This window comes from Papaver somniferum, chromosome 3 (genome assembly GCF_003573695.1).
Source record: "Papaver somniferum cultivar HN1 chromosome 3, ASM357369v1, whole genome shotgun sequence".
Classification (NCBI taxonomy): Eukaryota; Viridiplantae; Streptophyta; class Magnoliopsida; order Ranunculales; family Papaveraceae; genus Papaver; species Papaver somniferum.
Window position 1 is genome coordinate 41420096 of NC_039360.1, and position 22332 is coordinate 41442427.

At 40.9% G+C, this 22332-nt stretch overlaps 1 protein-coding gene across 1 annotated transcript; it reads left to right on the plus strand.

The window, feature by feature from the left end:
• The first annotated feature begins 7205 nt into the window (after nt 1–7205).
• Nucleotides 7206–8171, plus strand: LOC113359348. Its single transcript, XM_026603000.1, has one exon. The coding sequence runs from the start codon at nt 7206–7208 to the stop codon at nt 8169–8171; it is 966 nt and encodes a 321-aa protein (XP_026458785.1).
• Nucleotides 8172–22332: the final 14161 nt, after the last annotated feature.

A 22332-nucleotide genomic window follows, 5' to 3' on the forward strand; every position in this document is an offset into this window, starting at 1 on the left:
GACGATCACACGAAGTGTGAACCGATTAGTTGTATTGTCTCGACTCTGTCCATAGACAATCACTTTCGGAGAAAGGACTTATAGGTAGGAAAAGTTTTATCTTGAGGTATATTTGGGTACCCTCGCCTTTTCACCATCCTTCCCATGGAGGCAATGATACCCACTACAAGGACCGAAGCATGGAGGCGGAATATCTCTGCTGATTTAATTCTGCCCAAGCTTGATGACTTGGAAGAGACCCGAGAGATGGCTCTACAGAAGATGGAAAATTACCAAAGAAGGCTGCAACGAGAATACAATAAACGAGTTCGTCCTAGAGAATACTAACCCGATCAACTAGTGCTAAAAGAGTTACCTAGTTATGAGCGCGACAAAAAGGGTGGCAAATTGGCGGCGAGATGGGGAGGACCTTACATTATCATGTCGAAGGTGGGCGAAGGCGCATACAAAATACTGAAACCAGACGGAACACCCGAGCCAAGGCCGTGGAACGCTCGACACTTGAAGCTTTATCACCCTTGAAGTGGTGCGCGACAACAGGTATGAAAACTTGTCATTTGATTCCTTTAAAACCATGAGGGGTAGAGAAAATGACATGAGCGGCTAATGATCATTCAAACTCGGGGAAATGGCAGTGGGCAAGTGCCGAGGTGACTTACACTCGAATGGTCATTCGTACTCGGAGCAGTGGCAGTGGGCAAGTGCCGAGGTGACTTATAGTCGATGGGATATTCGAACTCGGGGCAGTGGCAGGGTGTAAGTGCCAAGGTATCCTAAGGGTTCTGGTGGTTGGAAAACAGCTACCAAAGGTTTTCAAGAAACGAATTCTTCTCAACCAGGTAACCTACTTACATATGAAAGGTTGCACCATTGCAAGCGGCCGTGACCACTTTCCCGAGATGGTTGATCGATAACCAACTCGGGACCATCGGGACATAGCATCTAGGGAAGACTTCATACCCTTCCACTAAATCTGAAAGATAATGATGAGATACCTCAATCGGGACATGGCATCGGGCCCGGTGACCCTCCCTGTTGAGTGTGTTCGTCATAAATGGTTTTTTTTGGGTACTATTTTACACTACATAACATACAGGTGCAAACTACCGAATAAACAAGCAACAAAGTAAGGAGTTTAAATAAACAAGTAAAAAGGTCAAAGAAAAACAGTCGATCATATGGCGACGCATCACCCCACGAGCAAATATCTCAAGAAAGAGTTAGGTGTTCGAAGAATTACAACCCAAGACAAAGGGCGATATAGTGACACATCACTACAAAAGATCTATCTATTCCTTGGACGACACGGACCCGGATCCTCCTTTCCTAGCAGCTACCTCTGCCCGCTTCTTATCAACATACTCTTTTATACCGGAAGTAATTCGATCGGCAAGTTCGGCCTGGTGAGAAGCTCTCTCGTTGTTGATTTGTTGAGATAACTGCTGAGAAGCGGCTTCAGCGGTGACAACCTTCCCATTCAGAAGAGCTTCGCTGGCTTTCAAATCGGCTTCACTCTTCTTTAGATGCGCGACTTCCTGCTCTAGATCCCGAACCCGGCCCTGTTCAGCTGCAATTCACAACAACAACATGTAAGTACAGAAGTAAGCACGACAAAGTAACACAACAACAAAAAAATGTATCGCTCCTAGAACGACTCCGAGATGCTTCCAAGAGACCTGAAAGGGTAGGCAACACTACTTTCAGCGACTCCACAGATTTAGCCAACTCATCCTCGAGCTTGGAAAGCTTAGACGTCAGTTCATTATAGAATGCTCATTGTGTGTTACAACCATGTTCAAACCAGTGCGAAGACGATACTTGGTTGAAGCAATCCTGACATTCATGGAGATCCGAAAGTAAGGTGATTGGCCTCCCATTACCAACAACTTGAGTCAAATTCCTTAAAAACCACTCCCAGTTGTCGTTATTCTCAGAACCTACTAGTGCCATAGCAAGTGGGAAAAATCCTACAAGTGTGCAGAAATGAAAAAATAATAAGTTGCACAAAAACAAAAAACAAAGTGTAAATACAAGTTACACATCCTAACCAACTATGTAGTATAAAGTTATTTGTCAGTTACAGTTTTTCACGGAGTAAAAAGTAGCATACCTTTACCACCATTGATCCCAGTAGCTGCCATCAAGCAACCTATGAATCTACCAGTAAGGAAAGTAGCATCCAAGTATATCATTGGCCGACAAAACCGGTACCCTTTGATGCATGCAGCAAAGGAGATGAAAATACGTTGGAACCGTTTCTTCGCAGGATCATATTCAAAATCAATCACACTACCAGAGTTTGTTTCCATTATAGCATTAATATACCATACCAAGTGCGAGTATGACTTCACATCATCACCATAAATGGTCTAATAAACCTTTTTCCTACCATTATAGGCCTGATAATACTCCATGGTAATTCCATAGTTGGTCTGGAAATCATCTGCAATTTTCCTTGGCTTCTTGTGAGGATATTTCCGAACTTCTTCCTCAATCAAACTAGACGTGAAGCTGGTTGAGTATTTTTGATTCAAGTTGCGCCCACCAGCACCACAAATGTGCTCAGGGTTATAAGCCCTGACCTGAAGAGGTTCATACAAAATATAAACAAACAAACCAAAAACCAATGTGGTGCAAAAAATATCATGTGTAACCCAAAGTTACACATACTGTAACAAAAAATAACATATGCTAACAAAGCATAAGATCACAGAACACAGAGTACCTACCTGAAGTATTTCATTCCTTTCATCAATAGAAGCTGCATGAAATTTTCAGCCGCATTCTTTTACTGAACACTTAGCCGTGAAGAGCCGAAAACTGAGCTTATGTCCACTCCAATTCTTGAGACACCTTTTCAAAGTTCCTGGCTCTCTCGCGTAGCTCCAGATTAGACCTCTCGGCTTCATCATTTTCTCGCAAAATCCGTTGTCGATCCACATGCAAATCCCTATTTTGAATCCTCAAGGAAGGATTCTGACCCTCTAATGTGTCGGCCAATAGTCCCTTATCGGCAAAATTTTTTTGAGCTCGACCTAAGCTAATTCGAAGATTGTCCATCTCCTCGGGCACATATTCAAACCTTTGATGTCGCAGGTTTTCATCTTCCAGACGCTCTATTTCAGTCTCCTAACGGTCTTCGTCTTTATTAATTATTCGTTGCAGAAGATTTTCTACATGACCTTTCTCGATATTTAACTTCTTCTTCATAAGGCGGAACTCCGAGGACGTGTCTAGATCTATACTAGATATCTCGGCTAGAAAGATGACACTATACTCGGGATATTGACACGATGAACTCAATCAACAATAACAGGGTCTCGCCATCTTACCTTGAGCATTGGCGAGCTGGATATCCAACCCACGAGTCCGTTCCCTCTCTTACTGCAACTGAAGCTGAAGAGTCTCCATAGCCTCAACTTGCTTACGACGAAGCGCAGCCTCCAACATTGCTCGGTTTGCAACTTAAAACAATCATTACCCGAGACAATTCTTAATGTTGAAGCCCGACTTAGAAAACACAAACATAAGCAAAGTTACTTACCATAGCGTCAAAGGTGTCTTTGACATCGCCATAATGGGGCACGACAACAATCTTCTGATCAACAGTATAAGAACCAAAGTCTACAGAATTCAGAGCCCCGAGCGAGTTGCATACCAAACCCGAGAAAATGAACGAGGTCTGGAAACCCGATGTCGGAGTAGAGGAGGTCTGGGGAATCTTTTTCATCACTTCATTCTCAGGCATAACACCCTTGTCAAGCACAGGGGTCTCAGTTGGTCCCCGCTTCCCTGTCTCAAGAAAAGAACCGCCACCATCGACGGGAATATCGGTGTCTTTCTCGGTTTCGTCATCGCCAAAAGAGTCATCACCAAATATGTCCTCATCATCCTCGTTGTCAGGAATATCAATAATGATGTTAGAGTCAGTAAAAGTAACACCCTTATCCCCCGACCCCCGAGGTGGATTCCGCCTTGGGACCTGCTCCTCAACCCGAGACTCCTTACCCTTCTTATCAAACTTACCACCTACAATCGTAGACGAAACACCAGAATATTTCATCGGTAACTTCCTCAGAAAATGAGATAAAGGGAGCCGATCGTCGAAATCCTCACCATCTCGGGCGGAAGATCCTCCAGAATTTCCCTCATCGACCCTAGGTTTCTACACAAGACTCAGCGTCAGACCCAGTGAAGGAAAAAAACAGGGGCAAGTACATGTACTTAGGATTAAAACAGTATGTTTGTTACCTTCCCTTGCTCCTCCTCGATCTTTGTGCTAGAACCCCTCTTCCGAGTAACAAGAGGTTTATCGTGATCACTTTGGGACTCAAGACTACAACAAACAAAATCCAATCAACACCCCGAGCCAACTAAATGGAAAACTAAACAAAATTAAACAAAGATAGCCTACCCGATCAACATTCACTACCCAAAATTGATAGGGCTCGGCAGGAAACGACGGAGGAGGAAAGTTCCCACTCAGAACACGACCACGAACCACAAGTGGAAACTTATCCCAAGCAACATCACTAGTATGGCGGGCATTCTTGTTAGAGTTCTGCCCCTTCTCGGGATCTTCATCCAACATCAACCTCTTAACATCAGGAAGGATTTTCAGGCGATGAGGGCTAGCAGCGAAACCAGCAAGACCACCATTTGTAGCAGTACCACTCTTGTAATAACCAACAAAGCTGGCAGAAGTGTAACCGGCGGCATCAGCAGGTCATAAGTCCACCAGGTAGTCGGAGAACACTCACCTCTACCTTGCCTCTTCCATTCATTCATAAGGCGGAAAGTATTTCCATTCCATTGGAGCAGAGCTCGAGAAGGTTGGATCTGCGAGAGAACTTCATAGTAGAAGGGACGGCTAGGATCATACAGTGGAAAACAGAGCTCGAGTTCCAGCTGTCCCTTGATAATAATAACCGCCTCGGGAGACTACGCGATTTTCTTGACATCGTCTAGCTTCAAGACACCTTTCTGACCCGACAAAAGGGTGACATCATAATCATGAAGATCAAAATCATTCTTCAATTGAGTGATGAACTGCTCATCAGTCAGGTCCTTTACAGCTCTTTTATCAGTCCTACACAGAAAGTGAGGAGAGTTATCAGGAAAGATGGAACTAATCGCATGATAATCATGATGGGAGGGACTATCGATCAAAAATAGAGAATCGAGAGAAACGACACCAATATCGGAAAAAACATCACCCACGCACCTTTTTTCAGTTATGGAAGGAGTCGGAGAAGTCATGAAGAAATCAGAGAAGGAAATAGAATCAACACCCATGAGCGAAAGAAAGTTGAGAGACGTAAAGAACCAAGTAACGGAAATGACGAACGGGCAGCAGCAACAGAACATAGGAAGAAAAGATTAACGGGTACGACTCGTGTGAATGTCGTCTAAAAAAATGGTTGGGGAAGAAGAACAGCAGGAGCAGAGGAGGGGTTTCTGTTTCTAAATGAATAAGTAAAGACCTATAGGGTTTATCTGTCGAATTTATAACAACGACATCCACGACTGAGAGAGACGGTTACCGGTCATAAAGGTGAAGAAAGTGGGGAACTGCATGGCGAGAAACCCGGCATGGTTGAGGATGTGGAAGTCGAAGTGGTTTCTTCCACTCGTGCCAATAACACTAGCGAAAGAAAGGGCATAAATGTAGATGTAAATAATCCACAGAGACAGGTGGAAGGATTCTAGAAAGTGTCGTACCAATACCAAGGGTGAATAAAGCACTGGATAACTCCCCAAGGAACGAAGAAAGAGGCATCACGTGGCTCGGACGTGACAGGAAAGAAGCTGTTGGACGCAAGCCCTGACAAGATAGCTGGATGCTCGGTCAAGGAAGAGGATAAAGTCAGAAACAGCCAGTCGAGAAGTTAAAGGACGATATCGGGCCATCTAATCTCCAGAAGTAATCTCGGCTGATAGACTATCGGGAACCAAGACTACCCCATCCTAGCCGACATATCGGGTTAATAGTAAAAATGGCCCGACTAGGACATCAAGTAAGATGTATCATGACTCACACTGTAATTTTGATGTATCAACATCTAGTTTATAAATAGACAGAGTTGTCAAGAGTTAAAGGCAAGTTGTAAAAGGGAGAGAGAAACAACTTAGAGTGTTATAAGGAGATAAACCATTGTGGAGAGAAATTCATCACTTGTAACATTGTGCTTGAAGTAATAAGAATCATCCCTTTCACCCCGTGGACGTAGGTAATCATACCGAATCACGTATATCTTGTGTTCATGTTAGCTTCATATTGTTTTATCTTGTTTGAATGAGTGTTTGAGATCGTTGGATGTAGTTGTGTGGTTTTATGCGACTACAACCAAAATGGAGAAATCGAGGTAACTGAATCTGTAGATGTTTTTTTTTGCCAAACTCATGCATCTTAGACACACCTAACCAAGTTTTACATACAAGCTTGCTTTCAAAAACTTCCCCAACCGGTACTCTAGAGATGATTTCTAGGATTATTTCTATAGCTATAACCTTCTTCACCAAATGATTTCTACCAGATTCATCAATCGAATTAAGATAAAAATTCATACCTTAGACTTTCGATTCTCTCTTTGCTTGACGATCATGTGTATGTTATTACTGCCAAGAGAAGTCTTTGCTTGACGATCCTGTGTATGTTATTACTACCAAGAGAAGACGTTGGAGAGGAGAAGAATTTTTATTTTATTTTTGAAACTGAGGAGAAAAATATGCACGATTTCAAAATCTTTCAAAACCCTAAAATTTGAAACCTTTTTGCATACGGGGATTTGGCTCGCTGCGGATTTTGCTGCAAAAGAGTTTAGGTCACCAAAACGATCTCTGGTGTATAACGGGCAAATTTTTAAGAAAATCCGGGTTCAGGAAACTGTAGGCCACGTGGCTATCTATATTTTGTAATTAGAAATTAGAATTAGTTTCCTTTTTCACATATATGAATGTTTGTATTTAGAAGTTGTTTCCTTTTTCATATCGTGGTAGTTCTAGAAATTGTTGAAGCTATATATATATATATATAATCTTCCTTACCCATGTAAGTCCTCATAATTCCTCGTAAGAGAAAAAAAAAAAACAATTTGTAAAAAGAATTAAATAACATGAACAGCTTATTTTCAATTTTCTTTGGACGGAGCAAAGCTTCCAAGTGCAAGACAGTGATAAAACGACTTCAATGTCGATTAAAGTTAATGAAGAACAAGCGCAATTTGATGATAAGACAGTCGCGTGAAGACAATCTTCCGCTTCTAGAGAATGGTCAAAACCAAAGAGCCTTCGACCGAGCTGAGAAGCTTTACGAGGACCAGGGTACAGTGGATGTTTACGAGCTACTTGACAATTTCTGTGAATTCATTATGATCAACTTACCATACATTTGGCAAAACAGGGACTTCCGGAATGACATTAATGAAGCAGCATCAAGTTTGATATATGCTTCTGCAAGATGTGGTGGTGATCTGCCTGAGCTGCTTAAGCTACGTAAGCTGTTTGGTGACCAGTATGGGCATACGTTTGAAATTGCTGCAGTGGAATTGCTCCCTGGAAATCTCGTGAGCCCTTCGTTAATCAGAAAACTCTCAGCCAAGTCAATATCTGACAATGTCAAATTCAGATTGATAAAAGAAATAGCTAAAGAAAATGGATATGCCTTTTATTATGATGATTCACGGCATGGTGAAGAAAGCTATTTATTTAACAACACTGAAGAGATATCTCCAGAGGAACTTCGCTTTTTGGAAACGGGAGACCACTTTCAAGAAAACTACGCTTCATCTCGTGAATCTTGCACCGGCGAAACAAATCCATTGAAGAAGAAAATTGTACAGAGGTCCATGATGCTGCCACCACCTCAGAAGACGAAAGAAACACCAATGGATCAGTTTATAAGGTCAGTCTCACTTCAGTCCCATCAGCGGCATAGCACTTCAAACACCGGTTCTTCCCCTTCTTGCAGCCATGTCCATCCAAATCTGCCAGAGTACGATGATTTAGAGGCCAGATTCGCTGCTATTAAGAGAGAACATTCAAGAAGTAGTACCAGTTCTTCCTCTCCTTGCAGTCATATCCATCCAAAGCTACCGGAGTACTATGTTTTAGAAGCCAAATTTGTAGCTATCAAGAGAGAACATTCAAGAAGTGGTACTAGTCATTCATGAAGTGGTACTAGTTCTTCCTCTTAATTTTTGGAAATCTGAGGCTTTCCTCAAGTTTGTGGTGTTGCAAGCTGTATCTTTTGTATTCTCATATTCTTTTCCTGGGTGTTGCATCCTTTTGGATCCCCCTAAATCCTATGTACTCTCTTATTTCAATCTCTATAATAAAAACTTGTTGTATCGATCAGAAAAAGATAAGACTCACCTTGTATATTCCAATGATTTAGAGTAGGCCATGGTTTACCAGGAACCACGGGGGACTTTGGATCATGAAATGCAGACGAATCTCCCTGCTTCATTTTTCCAACCAAAAATGCTAAAAGCTAAAGAATGCGAGGATTCTCATCGGCTCCTCTGACAGAGTGAACTGACTTAAAATGGATGTCAATATACTCTCAGGTCCTTGAACAAATTCGATGGAACCTACAAGAGATTAAAGAGTTAAAACCAGAGAATAACTGTACTTAATAAAGTTAAGAGTTTGATTTGTAAATTACAGAAAATTGTAGAATTGCGCAAGCTTATGAAGTCTAGATTCTGATATCATGATCTCAGTTTGGAATTTTCCTAATGAAGCTGGGGTTTAAAAACCAGAAAACAAATAAAGTAAAACATCACTAATTTCTTGGACAAGAAAAGTAGACATGAGAGGTGGCCATCAGGTTCTAAAGGAACAGGTATTCAAATAAAAACTAAAGAATTACAAATTCGAGAAACACTAATCCCATATTATAAAACTCTGATTCATCCATGCGAAACTAAAAATTAGCTCCCTTTTGATAGTCATCGAGTCTCAAACAATGGAGTCGAAAATCACGTTACTTGGTTGTTTTGGTTTCATAAATCATAAACACTAGTCATATTAAGGTCAATTTGTGGTTTCTCAAATCATAGTCAGAGACAAGTAGCCATACTACGGTCTGGCGCACTTCAGATTCTATACCCTTTTCACATTAGAGATCTCAAAACAAAAACAAAAAACATCTGACCTGCTATGAGTGTAATTTCAGAGCAATATACCTTCAGTTCGTTAACCTAGAATACAATCTTGCTTCACCAATTACCACTAATTCAAAAACACACATTGAACTGGTAAAAAGATTTACCTTCACATGATGTGGCATGATCTTCACGTCGAAAGGAACATGAGGCCATGCTTCTGGCGGATACACATAAAGTTCTCCAGTTTACTGGTATAAACATCAGCATATTGATGAAAGTTGTAGGCAAAAGCAGATTCCTGACCAGTATCAGTGAGGAAGGTAGCACCAAAAGAGCTATTGAATATTCTCTTCATCTTAAGATCGTGCCAACTGCCTCTCCTCATTTAGTTCCTTCAAAAGCAAGTCATGCATTTCTAGGCGGCTAGGCCTGTTATTCCTCTGGATAGGAGAGTTGAGCTAAGAAAAACTCATATCATGCAAATCATGATCGAATCTATGGGGAAAACATGTTACAAAAATGCAAGGTACATATGTAATGGTGATAGCAGTGGAACCGAAAGATTATTGTCTTTCTACACCCACCGAGAAAAATCATGTACAACTCTTTTAAGACGTGATTTTTAATTGGTTGTGAAAGACAATGCCCAATTGAGCCATGACTTTCACAGCCAACTTAAAGCCACGTCCCGAAAAGGTATTACAAAATTTCTCTAGGTGGCCGTTGAAAAACTTCAATCTTTAACGGGATCTAACAAATCCTTTGTGTGTATTGTAGAGCAGAAACAAACCTGTTGTTACGGGGACTTTGGTAAATGAGATAGTTTCTTGACATGAATGATGAAGTTATCTGAAGGAACTTTGTAAACTAGTGTTATCTGAAGGAACTTTGTCCTGGTGATTGTCCAGCACATCAAACAATAAACTTCCTGCCCAGATCAAAAACATGATACATAAAATCCACTATCGCATCTGAACTACACAACTCCTCAAACTTGCATAGCTGAACTATGCAGATATTTCCGATTTAGTATGGTTTTCCGGGTTTGATAGAATCCTGGTCAGTATTTTACAAAAAGAAATTTTTGATATGTATAACCACAGAACTTCAGACTGATACATAAGAGATAACTGCCTAAACCCAAGGATACCAAAAAATCATAAGATTTACAGTAAATGATTTTAAATGACTGTTTTTACTACTAAGCTCAAAACCAATTGAACCCGTGGCAGAGCCAGCATAGGCCACAAGCAACTAATTCCTTCGGCACTGGCTCGCAAAGCCTATTTTGACCTTCTAAAGCTAGTTCCCTTCTTTGTTCATATATATTCCCTTGAATTAGGGGTACATATATGGACCAAAAAATCAAGCCTTAGAAAGATTAAATAGACCTCGAGAGGCAGCAGCCTTCGGGAGAAATTAACCCCATGACATAAGCTGGCTCCACCTGCCACTGATTCTCATGGTTTTGTGTTCTGAGCTACTGAAACACCTTACATGATATAACAGACCTTCCCAACACCCAACAACACATTTAATTCCTCCCCTAGTTCTCCTCGGGCATAAGCCAGAGTGGAAATATGATAGGATACAATTCCATTCAATTGTAAAAGCTTCACTGCACTATAGGCTCATACTAGACGGAATGTAAGCCAAGTTGTGTTTCTTCCCTATCAAATCCAAGGGAAGTTTGAAAGACAAGGCGGCTACATAAACTCTAGCTTATGAAAGAGCTAGGTGCTGATGGGAGAGACATCTAATCAGCACAATGAGCACAGCCATTTCATAACAAACATTCATTTATTCAGTAAAATCCACTAGAAAGTTATGCTTCGCATTGAGCCCCAACTCTCGTCTATTGACTCTACTCAAACAATATAGCCTAATTTTGGCAATGACACCCTTTTCGAAAATAGTGGACCTCAAACAAAAGCCATACTTGTCTAGCAACATTTAGCTAGCTTAGCAACAAATGCACTTCTAAAACAGTGACTGGAATATATAAACTAGCTGGATATACTTCACGATCCAAGGATAAGATTTGCAATACTTGGCAGAGTTTTGAGAATGAAAATGATTTGAGGTCTAATCTCGGATCCAGCAAGATCTTTGAGAAAATTTCATTCATTTCTTCTCAAATTGAGCTTTGTTAGTTCTGCTGTAGTGTAAAATTGGATTGCCCCAAAAATTGGATTTGTGGTGGATGAATGACATCTATTGGACTCCACAAAATCTAGAGACACCAAGAACCCATATTATTCTTGAGGGGAAGTTCTGGAATTTTGCCTTGCATTTCTAGGCCTGTTTATCATCTGGTTAGACGAGTTGAGCAAAGAAAAACTCAAATTATGCAAACAGTGATGCTAGACGTAATGGGGAGAAACCCCGAGGTTTCTCCCGACTCTCGTAGTTTTGTAGGCCCTGCACCCCCAGGGCCGCTTTACGGGTGACGGGTCCAATGAAGCTTTGAGATTCGGGAGAAAAGTCGGGATTTCCTCGAGACATCTCGAATTATTGTTATGCAAATCATGAAGGAATCTATGATGAAACAATAAAAAAGTGCAGGGTACATACTAGGGTGTCAAACACTGTACTAAGCTTTAACACTTGACTAAGCCTTGCACCATTTAACAAATTGTGAGATCCCAAATGCTGCAGACGTGAGCATTGACAAGCTAACACAACTGGAATACACTCAGATCACTAACCACTCATAAGAAATCGGCAACGCAAAAATCTAAAACTCCTCAGATCCAGAATCAAACAATAATTTTGCACAAAAAGACATGAAGAAATAAAAAGAACAACACCAGGCTCAAGCACATGCGCGCAATAAAACTGCAGTAACCAAAAAAAAAAAAAAAAACTAGCTGTGGTTAACAGAATCTTGCACCATATCTACAAATTAACAGAACTGACCTAGTTCAAAACAACAATCAATCAAAACAGAACTTGTTCTAAACAGCCCAAAAAAAAACCCAGTGTAAGACTGTAAACATTGAGCATGACATATTAGGGTTAGTCCTGTAAATAATTCACTATCTAAATATTGGTTTTGTGGGAGACGTCCAAATTTAGAACCCACCCACATCATGTCCAAAACGGAGTAGCTGATGCTCTCGCGAACATTGCTAGGAGCTAAACCCTCCTTCAATTGCTAGTCATATCATTCTCAATGATAAACATGACAAGAACAAGGATTTTGGGGACATGTTATAGTAGAGTATTAGAGTCTAACCTGCATGGTAGCAGAATTGGTGTGTAATCTCTTAGCAGTTCATTGATTCATTTATGTTTTTCAGAAGTATAATCATTCAGAAATGTTTTGTATCCCAGAAAAATATTCCAAGAGAGATCGGGTAACCCACTTCTCCAGCACCTATCCCAATGATAGAGGGACTGCATCTATTACTATTGGATCTTCTCTCGGTAAAAATCTCGGGATTTTTTTCAGTTGTGAACGTAAACCCACCGCAAAAAAATCTCGAGAGAAGATCTAATGGTTTGGACAACCCTTCTAGCATTGGGATATGTGCAGGAAAAAGTGAGTTTTCGGCGACTCTCTTTCTGTCAATTACAAAAGCTTCACTGCAACCTGAAGACTCAGCTTTATTATTGATATTTGGAATTTTAGGAATGTGAAAGTCTAAGATCATCGGAGTTAGGGTACTAAATGCTCATATTAGACGGAATGTAAGCCAAGTTGTGTTTCTTCCCTATCAAATCCAAGGGAAGTTAGAAAGACAAGGTGGGTACATAAACTCTAGCTTATGAAAACTTTAGGTGCTGATGGGGGAGATATCTAATCAGCACCGGACCGTCTATAAGCACAGCCCTTTCAAAACAAACATCATTTATACAGTAAAATCTACTATCGGATTGAACTTCAAACATCTTAAAAACACCATAAAGCATGCTTGGCATTGAGAACGAACCTCATATATTTTACGTTTTTTTGTAGTGCTATGACCTACAATTTCCAGTAAAAAAGTTCATTATTATCAAAGTTAGGGTGTTTAATTCTCAGTCTAAGAGACTTAATCAAACACTATAGCCTAGTTTAGGCAATAGCCAACCTCTTTTTGAAAGTAGCTGGGTCTCAAACAAAAGCCGTAGCCACTGGAAATATTAGAATCAGCTAGCTTAGCAACAAACTCTAAAACAATGCTAAAGTATGTAAACTAGATGGATATAATACTCCTAGGTCGAATTATGCGCTTTGTAATACTGGGAAGCGATTTGAGAATGAACTTGATTTTAAATTTTTTCTCAGATCCAGAGAGATCTTTGAGAAAACTTCATCATTTCTTCCCAAACTGAGACCTCTTAGTCCTGTGGCAGGGTGAAATCTAAAGGATTACCTACGCATCCATAAATTGTATTTGTGGTGGATGAATCCCAACAATTGGACTCCAAACAACACACTAGTCATTTAGTGTCAAAAACTAGAACACATACATCATGGTTGACAATGGATTTTCGACGGGTAAAACCCCCTTTGATTACTAAAACACACAAAAATCCCCAATCAATATGTTTACTTCATATTTGAAGCATAAAATTAGAGCAAAATTCTGAATACAAGGGAAATTTAGAGCAGAAATCAATTCAACATAGCATAATCACAAAATAATAGCCTAAAAAAAACAAAAATGGAGCAGATATTTGCTGCTAAAAACCCTAGAAAACGAAGATAAACAGAGGGAAAGAGAAACTACCAAATCGGTTGAAGAAGACGAACGATAATCTTCACGAAATGATGAATGATAAGTAAGGTGGTAATAGCTTATGTTATTGGATTTCATTGAATACTCTTGTTTTCTTGAAACCAGAATGTTAGGGTTTTAGTGGATTTTGAATCTCATAAACTATCTTCCATGGAAATTAGAATTCTTCCTTGAAAGTAGCGTATAGACTGTAGATTTAACAAAGCATTTTTAAAGGTAGGTAGATAGACTATCCGGTCCTAATTTTCCTTCTCTCGCGAATTCGGAAACCAAATAGAAAGAAGGAAAAGGAAAATGGGTTATATGAAAGAAAGAAAGAAATACAGTTAGAATTTGTTCAAAAATTAGAAAAAATATGTAAGATAGCTTCAAGAAGGAAAAGGAAAGAATAAAAGTAGATGTTGGAATTTGTATTGAAAATCATATAGAATTGATCTTTGAGCTAATTTACACCAAACTCCATGACAGTTGATAGTGTTCACTTTTTCATTTATTTGCTCATTACCATTCAGTGAAATTTGCTGTTCATTTAGTGTTTTTGGTCGGGGGTGAGCAAAAAATCCGTAAATGCGATTTTTATCCGTATTTATCCGTAAAATTACAGATAAAATTCAATCTGTAATATTTATCGACCGGTCACGGATGGGATTCTCAAATCTGTACTTTGCAGTTCGAAGGTAGTAATTCTCATCTCCCAAAAGAGGTTTGAAACAATAAAATGGTGTTAAGTTCAACTTTACATTTTCAATATCTAGAGAACAATGGGTAGTGCAGCAACAAGGCCAAAATATATGAAGTCTAGTATTCTCTATAGATCGTGGAAATCGATAAATGAGACTGTGAATGGTTCTTATGGGTATGTGATTAAAGGGTATTCCCTGGCTAAAGGAATGTGAGTTGGTAAATTTATCAAAAGTTCAGCATCCAGCCTTGGTGGCTATGAATGGGGTTTATACTTTTACCGAGATGGCCAAGCTATAACTCACAGCGAGTTTGTGTCTGTATTTCTCGTGTTTTTTTTTTCTTTGTGTGTTTTTGACTAAACTGTGGTTAATCCGTATCCGGTCAGGATCAACAAATCCGCGGTTAAATGGGTCGGACATGGTTGGATTTTCTAAATCCACAACTTTGATGGATTGAACGCAGGTGACTCCTAATCCGCATCTATTCGCCCATTATTCCCCCTAGTGTTGGAGTAAACCGGTATATAGGCCTATAATGAATAGCCCGCTTTCCTGAATAAAAAAATTCCATAAATAATAATTTAGTTTGTCTATAGGTAAATTCACTTGGCAAATCTTCATTCAGGGAAGTTCCATCCCTGGGAAATCATGGTGTGACTACTTGTTTTCTTGTAATTTACGTAATGTATACAGTTCGGAGAATCAGATAATAGAAGTATCGATGCCTCAATTGAACTGATGATGCTAAGTAATAAAAGATATCGAAGATCACAATAATAACAAAGAACACTAATGTAAAGTAAATGCTACTAAGTTATCATGAGACACAAGATATTACGTGGTTCGACTTTTTTCTACGTCCACGGGTAATGAGTGATTTGTTTATATTAAGTTGTAGTGGTTATAAAAGATCTTAAATGCTTCCCAAAGTAATAGAGAGAACTCAAGTTGAAGTCATTACTTAAGTTCTAAACATTAAAGAGGTATAAGCTTAAGACTGGATCTTCTTCTAAGAATTGAATGTCCTTAGTTTGTTGGTGAGGCTTGGTATTTATAGCCCCTTCTGCTCCTAGTATATCTTTGCTGCCTCTGGGTCCATCGCTTCCTGATATACCTTTCGTACAGATGGTACCTTCGTTCACCGCGTGCTTTCTCCAGTCGAACTCTGCCACCTCAGCTGACCCACGTTCCTTCGGGAACTTCCCAACCTTAGTACAGATTGTACCTTCGTTCACCGCCAGCCTCTGCCAATCTGGTTCCGCCACATCATCTCTCTCCACGTGCTTTGATTATGCGTCTGGATAAGAGACTTGTGCATTTAATGCTGATTGGATATGTAAACTACCTCCGTCCCTTCGCTAGATGCCTCCCCATAGACTAGGCTTTTACTTCTTTCATCTTAGCCGTCGAGGCATCCTTTCTTGGGACTAGATAAATTATATCTACAAAGGTATCCTCTGTCACCTGGATTCCTCTGTATAGCAAGGGCTACACGGTTATCTTGTATGCGGCCACTACGGTTGTGACACGTGCTCCGCAGGATATTGGTATTCACAGTTTGCCCCTTTTCTTTCATATTCTACCGTTTGGTAGGATTGGAAGAAAACTCCCGTAACGCCGCCATTTTTGCACGTACCGATTGGGTGGTTCATATATGTCCTTTCATGCAATAACTTTCCCTTGAATTTCGAGACGTCCAAATTTTTGGATTCTTCAACCGCCTATAAGAAGATAATAAAGAGGGGGAATTTTCATTAACTCATTTTCTTCCTCTCTAATTGTCGCTCTCTGCCTCTTTCACAAAGATTTTATTCCACCATCAACTGCTGATCTTTCCTTCGATTTGCCAAAGCTTTGTGGTTCAATACTCGATCATCATATATAAGTAAGTGACTTTGCCTTTTGTTGTTGCTTTTCGTACTTCTCCATGCTTAATTATGTCTTCCCTTCTTCGATTTGTTGGAGAATGTTGCTGTACTTGCATGTGTGAATTTTAATTCTCTTTTACTCGTTCATGTTGTATGAGAATCTTGGGTTTGCTCCCATTTCGTATTTTGGTGTTGATTTTGCCATGATTGTTCTTCGCCTGCAATTTTTCTTATGGTGATGAATAACCTTTGATTTTGTCTTATGGTGGGTTTAAATTTCTTCCCCTGGCTGGTTTAGTTAAACCCATGCCCAAAGTATGCTTATTTTTGCTCCCAATTTGCTTTTGAGTTTGACTGTGATTTTCAGTTCGCCATTGCCGATGGGAGGTTCTTCCTGTTGGTCTTAGGAACTATGAGACTTCCGAAGAAGTCTACGCGTAAGGGACAAAGAACCTCTTCATCTACTGATCCACCTCCACGGATGGATCATCCTGATGCTACGTCGTCTCCTCTTCTTGAGGATACTGAGATACCTGCTGGTACTGAGATGGTTATGGTCCCTGAGATCGTTGCGGACCCTGAGGCAGAAGAAGTTGTTGTTGAGGATCTTCCACTTCCTTCTCCTCACTATAAGATTCATAGGATTAAGATGCGTGACAAGGATAGATATTCTCACTTATCTTTAGCTGAGATCACCAAATCTTTTCGCCTTAATAAGTTTGAGATTTCCTTTGTTAACGACCCTGATGTTCTTACTGAGTCCCTAATCCAGAGATTTCCTTATGATGAGAACAACCTTCTGATTAGTGTTGGCCAGCTGTCCGCAGGTATGCTCCTCCCTTTGTTTAGTAGAAAGGATCCCTTCTACTATGACGTTTTTTCTACCAGGGATGACCCAGTGAACAAGACTCAGGTCCGAGGAGTTATGCAGTATACTGGTAACTACTGGCGTGCCCTTCGTGAGAGCTGGTACCGTAGTAAGGGAAAGACCACTTTGAAGTCTTATGACCCCTTCGCTGATGGAAGGTCTAAGCATGAGGATTATACCCCTGCCAACTTCAATGCTACGTATGCTGATGTTATTTAGAAGAGTAATCTTCTTCCTTGGAGTGTTGGCCCTCGTCGTATCCATGTTACTGCTAAGCAAATCAGGGAAGGTAACAACCTTCATCTGTTGGAGGAGATCGATAAGACTGGTTTGACTGTTATCCCTTATTCTGCTAGTCTACATTTTACGAAGTCTGATCGCATCCATCTTGATCATGATGATCGCTGGGCTCGTACTCCTCTTCGTGTGGTGGGTCCTTGGGCCTATGGTTTTATTACCGTTGATCCCAACGTCCCTCGTGTAGCTTTCTCCTTGCCTGAGAAGTATGATGGATATCAGCCTTGGGTTTTCAACCCTGCTGCTTCTCATGAGGTAACCTTCGTTTTCGTTTCTGTTTGAAGGATTTTTCTTTAATATCTTTTTTTAATATTCTAATGACTTTCTTCTGTAGTCTGCCCCTGCTTCTTCTGATGTAACTGCTCCGGGCTCTGCTGGTAACTCCATAGCCACCAGGACTAGGAAAAGAAAGGTTGAAACAGCTACGCCAACACCTACGGAGGTAAGGATTATTGCCATACCTTTGTATTTGTAGGTTCCTTAGTATCTTGCCCCTGATCCTTAGCTGACGCGTGTGTTTTTCCACAGTCCTCCAAGAGAAAGGGCAAGTTGAAGGTTGTTATTGATCTTGAGGCATCGGATGAGGATCCCAATGCTGGTGAGGAGGTACCGGATGATGAAGATATGGAGGAAATTGAGGATACTGGCCTCAACCCTCATTTGGATGATATTGAGGAAGATTTTTCCAAGGAGAACCCCGGTCTTCTGTGTTGGCTCAGTGGAGGGTGAAAACCTCGTAGATGGTGGTGATGCTCCATTTGTTAACCCTATTAGTGTGCAAGCTCCATCTACTACTTTGTATCCAAAGGTACCCTCTTTTTCTGCCCCTAGAGAAGCATTGCCTGTTGTCTCGGCTACTACTGGAGTTGTTGTTGTAGCTTCCAAGATTCTTCCTTCGTCTCCTGCTACTTCGCTTCAATCAAGTGGTTCGTTTGCTAAGGTTGTTACCCTGATGGTGAGAGTTAGCAACTCAGACTCTCAGCCGAAGAAGAAGTTTGTGATTTCACTGGCCAGCTTCTCCTTCAATGTTATGCCAACCTCGTTAGGGAGCGCTCAATCTGTTTCTACTGCCCCTGTTAGCAAAGATGTTGGACCTCCGCCTTCGTCACCAGATTGGACCGTACTGAGTAATCTTCCTTATGCTGGTGATATGGACTTAGGTGGTGCTCAATCTTTTTCTTCCGTTCCCATCTCATCCACCATGCCGTCTCTTCGTCGTGGTGAGGGCTCAGTAGTCGTTCCCCATGTTCGCTCTCAAGCGATTGATGGAGTTGTTGCTGAGTCTAGAAGGGTAAGCTGCCTGAGAACTTGAGCCTTGGTAGTTCTGATGATGCCATTCTACTGAATTCGAAGGGTCCCTTTTATGCTGAGGTTGATCGTCATCGCCTGGATAGCTCTTTTGAGGTAGCTTCGCAGTTGGATGTGTAGTCTGCTTAATATCGTGCGGCTAAGGATCTATTCTTTGACCCGTACTGCCTTCCCTCCAGCCGGAGCTTTGGTGAAATACACAGGGGTAGCATCTAAGAGATGGAGGCTTTCATGGACACCTATGCTGATTTCCTTCCTCGTCTCACAACGTTCTCAGTAAGTGATTCCTACCTTACCGCTTCACAAATTGTTTTGATTCTTGTTTGTTCTTATACTCCTTTTTTTGCATCTTTGCAAGCAAATAGATATTGACTGCACCTTGTTCAAGTTTTATAGGGATAAGTGTACTCACTTGAGTGCTCTATTGGAGCGTGCTCGTCAAGAATATGCCCTCATTAGCATACAACAACCTTCGTCCAGTGATTCTTCTTCTATTGCTAGGGTATCTTCGTTGGAGGATGATCTGAGAAAGACTCAGAAATCCTTGGAGGCTTGTCTGTTGGCTCTTGAGAGAGCTAACAATGTTGCTAGAGTTGCTGAGGACGGGCGTAAAGCTGTTGATTCCGCTCTGGCTGCTGAGTCCTCCAAAGCCATAGGTTCGTGTCTTCTTTCCCTTAGCTTTGTTTTTGTTCTTGTTTGGTGGCATAGTCCTGAGACAACCTTCGCCTGCCAGCTGGTAGCTCTAGTGAGCTTAAATATCTTCGGGATCAAGTAGCTAAGTTAAACTCCGATGTTTGGTATTATCAGAAGAAGTATGACAGGTTGATGAACGTAATTGTTCATAATGAGGCCCAACTTTCCCTTGAATCTTCTCATAAAGCGGATTTAGTGAAGCAGATGGCTTTGCTTCGTAAAGAATATGACGAAGCCCTTAATTGGAAGGAGAGTCTCATTTTAAAGAAAAATGAGGATATTGACTTAGTTGAGAGACGCCTCTCAGCCCAAGAAATCATCCGCAAGAAATATCATGCGGATTTCGAAGATGCTTGTGCTTCATTAGCTAAGGTTACTGCAGAGCGTAACGTTCTATCTTCTGAGGTATATTCTCTTAAGAATAGACTTGTCGAGGCTGGATTTGCATCATCTTCCATGTCCCATGCGTCCTTAGTTAGGAAGTTGGAAGAGTTAGAGATTGTTTACCAAGTTTTATCTTCTGAGAGTGCTTCGCTCCGAATTGATGTTGATGATCTCCGAACTGAACGTGATACCCTTGTGGAAGATCTCGAAGCCGCTGAGGTGGACCTTGCGAAGGCCCATCATAGTTTAGAAGAATCCCTTAGTCATGCATGAGGTAGCTTAGGGTCCTTATATTCCAGCAATATTCTTTATGTTTTTTGTCGCTTCTTCTTATTGCTTAGACCCTTCGTTATCGCAGGTCTCCAGGAACAACTGGTGGGTGAAAATGGCAATATCAATCGTCTCGAAGGACAGATATCCTCGATGGAGATATCTCGTAAATTTGATGTTGCTGCTAAGTTTAAGGCTGAGGCTCTTCAGCAAGCTAATGATCAGCTTAGTGCTCAGGTGATGGAGCTTCGTCAGAGGTCGGATTCGGATCTGGAGATTCAGTCTTCTCGGATGAAGGTACAATATGAGCGTTCTGCCATTGATAACATCAACGCTTCCTTTGTAGAAGCTGAGCTCCAAGCCGAAGGAGTTGTCTTTACTCGTCTTCTTTATCCTTGATCATGTCGTGTCCAGTCTATCTTAACTGAACTCTTTGTTGTACTATGCCCTCAGCTGAGGGGCCTTTGTATCGTCTCATTTCCTTGAAAAAATGCTTCGTGATGATTTGAACCTTTGTTATCTGCAACTTTTAAGACATGTTAGTCATATTTTGGTAACACTATTACTGTACTTATGTTATTGCATGTATATTTTGTTTGTAGACGTATTGTGTCTAGATGATTGCACATTCAAGTCATCACAGGGTGCTAAGGTATGTTTAACCTTGGGTGGAACATTCATCGTCCTATCTAAGTATCCTTTGGCCAGAAAGTGCCGTGGTGGCAAAGGCTCCTACGTGGGCAATAGTTTTCCTGTAACCCTACGCGTTCAGCGCGAAGGCTGCTTTACTTCGACAAGGTATCTCTATAGGGGATATATTACATTTCTTATTGCCTCATGAATGGAGATATCACTCCGAGGATCCGAGTATTGACATATGCGCAGTTATGTTTTGCCTTGTCTCATCGTCAATCCTGACGGAGGGTGTCTATTCTAACCCAATTTGTATCTAATCAAAAATTGACTTTCTCTTAGCAAAAAGTTTCTTTCATTGATTAGTAAGGTTCATAATACCTTTGATCAGGGATAGAACATGGTGGGCTATTGCCCGTTCCCTTCTTCTCCTGAGTAATCATCATTCTCCTATGGGTAGTACTTTTTTAGGTACATTGCATTCCAAGGGTGTTGCAATACTTCACCTTTGAGGGTCCTTAGGTAGTATGACCCTTTTCCAGCGATGTCGTGTATTATGTAGGGCCCGTCCACGTCGGATCTAGCTTTCCTCATTCCTTTTTTCTTTGATATGGTGGTATCTGACGCAACATGTATTCTTCGACCACAAAGTTTCTAGGGATGACCCGTTTGTTGTATTCGCGAGCTAGACTTCGTTGATAGCTTACCATCTTTTGCAAAGCCACTTCCCGCCTTTCTTCAAGATCATCGAGCTTCTATAGCATTAGCTCCGTTGTTAGCTTCTTCTCCCATGCCTCCGTTTTTGTTGTTAGAGTATTATCTCCGTTGGGATGACCGCTTCGGCTCCGTAGGTTAGCAAGAATGAAGTATCTCCCGTGGCCGCCCTTCTTATAGTTCGGTAGGCCCAAAGGACATTGTGAAGTTGTTCGCACCATCTTTTCTTGTATGCTCCTAGTTTTTTTTCAAGTTCATCGCTATTGTTTTGTTGGTCGCTGATGAGTGCTAAATAGTGCATATTTATATATATTTTTGTTGGCATTTAACTCATCTTTTGTGCATTAATTCTACATTTTATCCCATATTCTGTATTTTCATTGTTTTCAAGAATAAATATTTTTCTTACTTAACTTTGCATTTTTAGGTAACAAATAAAATCTGGATGAAGTGCGGAGCAAAAAGAGCAGAAAAGTAGTGAAAAGCCGGGAGGAATTACGCAAGGAAGCCGCGAAGAATGTTGCGCGCAAGACCAAAAAGCTAGGAATGGGCTCAAGAAGGAAGAATTGTTCTTAAAGAAGATATGGGCTTGGCATACCCAAGGCCCAAAACCCTTACCCAAATCCATTTCCTTTATCCATACCCATTTCCATGAGAGCCGTCAGATTTGATCCATCTTGTCATCCAACGGTCACCTCATCACTGTGCATCAAATCCCGATGATTCCGCCCAACACTACAGCACCTAACCTAATCTAGCACCGTTGACTTCGTTGTG